Raw genomic sequence first — 6,000 nt, forward strand, 5'->3', positions numbered from 1 at the left:
TCAGATTTTAAGGAAGCTTTTATAAATTGAGAAAAACAAATAATTTCCAATACATTTTCACTTGAAAGTCTGTGAAATGCCCTTTTATTGTTTTCTCTAATTCATACCAGAACAAATACCCCTTGATTACTCAAGCAAAACCAAATACATGTATGAAATGGGAAAATGTTACTCTGAGTAAAATCTTACTTATGCTTTAAAAGTTGTTATTTTCTTCAGGAAAAACAAAATACTTCCACCCAAACATCACTAATTGACCTCTTTGAAAAAGTTATAAAAGACTTTTTGCAGCCAGTATTTGCTAACTCCCAGGCTAAGTAAGGAAGAATGAACAAGAACAAAGCAATTTTACAGGCAAAGAGTGGCTATCGAGTGTGACATGAAATGTCACATAATTAAACACCAGGGCAAAGGTTCAAGAAGATAAGATGGGAAAAAGGGACTAAAAAATAAAAGCAAACACATAAGACAAAAACCCCCAAAACACAAATTATTTCCAACCATAAAAAATAATGTTGAATTGATTTGCAAAAAGCTTTTGCTTTATCTGCCTAAGAAGAATAACTACTCTGAAACATGCATCTGTTCACCACACAAAAGCAGTACTGCAGCTTGTTTTGACAAGGTACACCAAAACTCTCCATAAAGCCATCAGCACTTAGCAGAGTAGTTTGCTTAGGAGCTATTACTACATGAAGTTTTGAAGCTAAGTCTTCAAAAATAACTTTTAAAATAAAATTCATCATCTCAAATGAGCAATAAACCTTTTAGGTAGCTGGCTGACAGCTAAGTTTCAGCTAGTTAGCTAAAAATTTTGTCACCAGATTTCAGCTGAGCTTCAAAACCAAACCTAGAAGAATCACAAATAAAATGTTCTTTATTGTTCAAGTGAAGTCATTAGAACTAATGGATTCCAAAAAAAAAAAAAAATCAAAATCTGAAACATCCCAAGTGATTTTCACATCATGCCAAAACAAGATGCTTCAGCAGAACTGATGCCATGAAATCCATTTAGCAAAAGCATTAGTTGAGATACAAGTTCAGCTGATGCCTCTCACATTGCAGATATACTTTTAACAGGCTTTAAGGTAGAGAATCAATTTTCAAAATTATTGTACAACCAAGCAAGGGAAAACTAATGCAATACTGAGGTCTGGAATAACTTCCTGAACATAAGCCAGTGCCAAGGATGAGAGGGCACTAACACACAAAAATTTCCATCTGATGGGCCCATGATTCTAGGCATTATCTACCTGGGGCCAAAGAGCAGATAAAGAATGTTTGCTTTACATTTCTGAAAAGTTCCATTACAGCCAACATGGGTGGTTTTGCAATGCAGTAGGAAGAAGGCATGGCAACACTAAATTATTTAATGAAATAAATATTATTTCAAAGCAAACTATATACATAAAAAATATTCCATACATGTAAAAATACACACACACACACACATATATATATATGTATATATTTTAATATATATATCCATACACTGCCCAAACAGTAAAAGTAAAACAAAATCTAAGGCTACTTAAGGGGAAAACTTTCTCTTGCAAGTAAAAAATATCCAATTAACTTCCTGTTATGTAAGCTGCATCCCACATGTGCAAAACACACATAAAGATTATTAAAGCTGTACCAATTAAATACCAATATAATCTGTCATATTTCTCTTGCTTTCATTCAAAACCACAAATTCAGTACCATCACCAGGCACAGCAAAAGATGACATGCAATATCAGATCATGCAAGAACCCCTATCTGAGTTCAGGTCTAACATTATAAACAGAAAACAATATTTGCAACCAGTAAAACAACCATGACTGAAGGTTGTAAATCTTCCTGTGCTTTGATTTTCTGCAAATATATGTACATAGCGACAAGCTTATTACCTAAGGCTAGAAGACATGGAAATGCTCAGTTAGTGTTAATTTATGAGGAGCAAGTCAGTAATTGCAATACAAGATGAAATACGTTGCTTCTGTAGCCATTCTATAGAAGGTATTCCAGTCTATGATGCACTGGCAGCTCTAATACCATCTTCTACTGATATAGCTTACAAAATGAGTTTGCCAGCAAGTCCGTGAACAACAGATTCCTCCCAATCTTCAAAAAAATAATCAAAACTGTAAAAACCTACAGTTATAATCAGTAATTCCAAATTCATCATGGTGTTACCATACTTTAAGTTTCAACTGCAATGTGTACTCATGTGTACTAATGTGCTCCTTTCTGCGGATACTAAATGCCAGAGTTTCCACTGATATGTAAGACAGCAGGATCTCTCCTCTTGATATATACAGATGTCTTAACTCATACGGAATCAAAGATGACAATGCAGCTTCCCAAAACTAACAGTGTTACTTCTGCATTTCTGATAGGCATTTGATCTTACTTAGATTGTAAAAATCATCTTTGTGCCCCAAAATTGAAGTTATCCATTCCAATGGCAGAGTACTTTTAGAAGGACAGACAATAGATTACTACAAAAATTTCTAATATTCTTTCTACACTGGGCAGATGGATACACTGAATAGCACTGCACAGTTAATTAGCACTTTCCTGACATAATATCATGCCTTTGCTTATACACACACAGGAGGGAGCCTAAAATGATGTCATCTAAACATTCAAATTTCAGTCCACCAAACATATACAAGTCCAAGGAATCTTATATTATCAAACCTCTCCAATATAAAACATGCTGTTATGCTTGCTGTTGGTAACCCATGGCACCACATAAAGTCCTAAACAGTAAAGTGTCTAGTACAGCATAAATATTATACATAGGTACCTGCAAATAAAAAGAGTTCTTTCCATAAGCATATAGTTCAGAATATACTGTAAATGTTTTGCCTGTGCTAGAGACATCAGTAATGCAGTGATAAATAAAACTGTGGTTTTTTTTCTTTTCCTCCTACCTCAAAAGGTAACTGTCAATGCTACAACCATGTGATTTTTAAAACTGCTGACCCAAAGGTAGAAGAAGAGATGCAAAGTCACTTACTCGGACACAGAGAGGATGGTTTCTTTGCCTTCTTGCACTGAAATTTCAACATCATTCTTCACATGCTCCACAGTCAGCAGTGCTCCTTGAAAAAACAAGAGAAAAAGATAGTGAACTTCCTTCCAGGAGAGATACCTTTCATAGCTACAACCAACCACTTACATTTCCTATCCACTGAGGTGAATCCAGGAGATGTAAGGTGACTGAACTGACTCCTTCAAGTGAGAACGCCCAAGGAAACAAAAAAATCAATGTTCAGTCTCATATGCAAGAGGCCTCTTCTTGGCAATCCTTACAGCCTCAAATTGATAATGTTCAGTGCACAGTGATCTGCAGTGAGCTCAGCAAGTGTCAGCTGTGATACATTTTTGCTTCCTAAAGGTATGGTAAAAATTAGGCCTGTCCCCCAGAATATGAGGAGAATGTAATCAAAAAGCTCTTAGTTGTTGAACAGTATTACTAATGTACTCCATTCCAGCCCTGACACATGCATCAAAGGAGATCAATTACTGAACATACCAGCACTTCCTGAACAAGGATGAGACTATTCTTAACCTGATTTAAAGTTTATGAAAAGATTAGCCTTTCAAAACCAAAAAACTTTATCCATGTAAAAGAACAGGAAGCTTACACTGGGTTTTCAAAGTAGTTCACCAGTGACAGTAAAAAATGGTCTCTAGAAAGAAAAGAATCACTGAAGTTTTAGGCTACACCACTGATTGGAAGACAGCTCTGCCCACATTCCAAGAGACTTGATGCAAACCTGCTCTGATCTGTAGGCTCTACAGCACGACGCAGCAGCTCAAACAAAGCACTGAGCTCAATTGGCTGCGTTTCTGCACTGGCTCTGCTCCAGACTCAGCCTGCTGAGCATAAGCAGAGGAGCTTGTGTTCTCTAACTTTGCCCAGAAGCACATACAAAGGCAGCAAGCTTTTGCATAGACAAAACAAGGACTGTACTCTAGGTCTGGAAAGCCACCTAACCTGTTAAAGTCTCCACAGCATGCTGTGCACTTTACCTGCCCTAGGACAACGCTCCAGCTACCAAGGCAGATGATACTACAAGCTATTAATACACTGGCCTAAATAGAAACCACTGGAGCTAGGAATTCCCTAGCTCTCACCTCGGCTCAGCTGAAAACCCTTCTTGTGGCATTAAGAGTAAGTCAAGGTTCTTTTTATCATCCCTCAGCTATCCATCTGTGAAATTCAGGGTACCATCCCTTATGCAATACATTAGTAAGACACGTAAGTATTTTAATAACATGCTCGGAAATGCTTTGAAAATGACAAGTATTATGTGCACCAAGCTATGTAATTAATACTGATGGCATTAAAAACTACTACACTTTTCTTGCACAGCAGACACAATGAAGAGTATGAAGTAAGGATGAGTAAGAAGAGTGTGCTTGTCTCCTTGATATAAATGTTTCATCTGTAATATGTAACATTTCTGACACAATCCTGCAATCTCCCGAAATAAACCTCCAGTGCCACACACCAGCTGTCAACCAAAATAAGTCTCCAAAGTCCCTAAACCTGATGTTAATCATAATTCATATTGCATCATTATATTTTCTGGCAAATCAGTATAAACAAGTCTCAGGATAAATTTTATTTAAAATGTATATGTTTTTGTACCTTGAATCTACTAGTAATCATGCAAGTTGTATTCAACTCTGAAATGCATTTGGGAGTAACAGCAAGAAAAAGAAACCGATAAACTACAATGAAGAATAGGAAGAAAAATTATTTTGTACAGCTACAACGAAATGGAGAAATTTTATGGAACACATACAAAAGATTGTTTCCAGACGGATGAAAGTGCAATGAAGGAGGTTTTAACATTTTTAAAGGCAAAATAACATCGAAGGGCCGGGAGCAACTGAGAACTTCGAGCCAACTCTCCAGAGGGGAATTTTAGCAGCAGATTAGAAGCGAAAATGAAAGATAGCAAAACAGGGGCAGAGCTCACGAACAGGCGATGTGAACTAGGGCTGCCTTGAACATTCAGCCTCAACGTGCCAAGTCACCCGAGGCTGCAGCCAGAGCTATGCCCAGCGTCGGCCGCTCCACCACGGGCCGAGCGGCTGCCCAGAGGGACCCGCAGCGGGCACACGGCCTCGGGGAAGGACGGCAGGGATGGGACGGCCGGGAGGGATGGGAAGGACGGGCACGGGCCCCGCTGCCGCCTCGCCCGGCCCCGCACGCGGGCACGGCCGGCGCGGCATGATGCAACACAGGCGGGAGGGAGCGAGGGAAGCGGGGAGAGGACAGAGCCCCGCCGGACCCCTCGGCAGAGCGAGAGCGGCATGGGGGCAGCGCGGGGTGAGGCCTGGCCCGCACTTACCGAGTGGGGGACTGCCCGGGTCCACGGTGAGACTCAGCGCCGCCATTCCCGCCGCCAGCGCCGGAACCGAGGGAGGCAGCAGGGAGGGGCGTACAGCGCTGCCACCTCGGCAGGGGCCGGCACGGCCCGGACCGCCCGGCAGGAGCCGCCCTGGGGCGGGGGAAGCGCTCGTCACTTCCGCGGGAGAAGCCGTAGAGGCGGCGGGGAGGGAGGCGAGGGGGCGCGGTGTGTCCCTTCGTTGCCTCGGCCCGGAGCCCGGCCGGAGGAGGAGGCGAGGCCGGAGCTGCCCGGAGGTGACGAGCGGGCGGTGCACGGGCCCTCCCGAGGCCCTCCCGGCCGCGTCGGTGGAGCCCTGGGGAGCCGGCCGGGATGAGGGATGGGTGCTGGCTGAGGGCTGCCCTGCCCCTCAGCAAACCAGATGACGGTGCTTCCCTTCTCACGGCTTCTGCGGCTGAGCCTTCTCCAAGGCTTTGCGGGCGCTGCCTGCCACAGCCCTTAGCTGGATGTCTGGCAGCAGCCGTGGAGATGCCTCCAGCCCCTTTTCTATGTGTGATGATCCAAACAAATCGAGCAGCGCAACACACACCGACACATTTGAGTGCGGTCGTTTCACTCTTCTGATTTTGTAGGATGTCACTTGTTA

The 6,000-nt window shown here is 42.3% G+C and overlaps 1 protein-coding gene across 6 annotated transcripts in view; it reads right to left on the bottom strand.

The window, feature by feature from the left end:
• Positions 1–5,551, bottom strand: part of EPRS1 (glutamyl-prolyl-tRNA synthetase 1) — a 37,776-nt gene extending 32,225 nt beyond the window's left edge. For all 6 annotated transcript variants that reach the window (XM_038133535.1, XM_038133533.1, XM_038133530.1 and 3 more), the window contains exons 1-2: positions 5,358–5,551; positions 3,008–3,092 (exon numbers count right to left, since the gene is read on the bottom strand). In XM_038133535.1, coding sequence (XP_037989463.1) covers positions 3,008–3,092; positions 5,358–5,403 — 131 coding nt within the window. In that variant the 5' untranslated portion in view covers positions 5,404–5,551. The remainder of the gene's footprint in view (positions 1–3,007; positions 3,093–5,357) is intronic.
• Between the last annotated feature and the right edge of the window lie 449 nt (positions 5,552–6,000).

The sequence above is a fragment of the Motacilla alba genome, chromosome 3 (genome assembly GCF_015832195.1).
Source record: "Motacilla alba alba isolate MOTALB_02 chromosome 3, Motacilla_alba_V1.0_pri, whole genome shotgun sequence".
Classification (NCBI taxonomy): domain Eukaryota; kingdom Metazoa; phylum Chordata; class Aves; order Passeriformes; family Motacillidae; genus Motacilla; species Motacilla alba.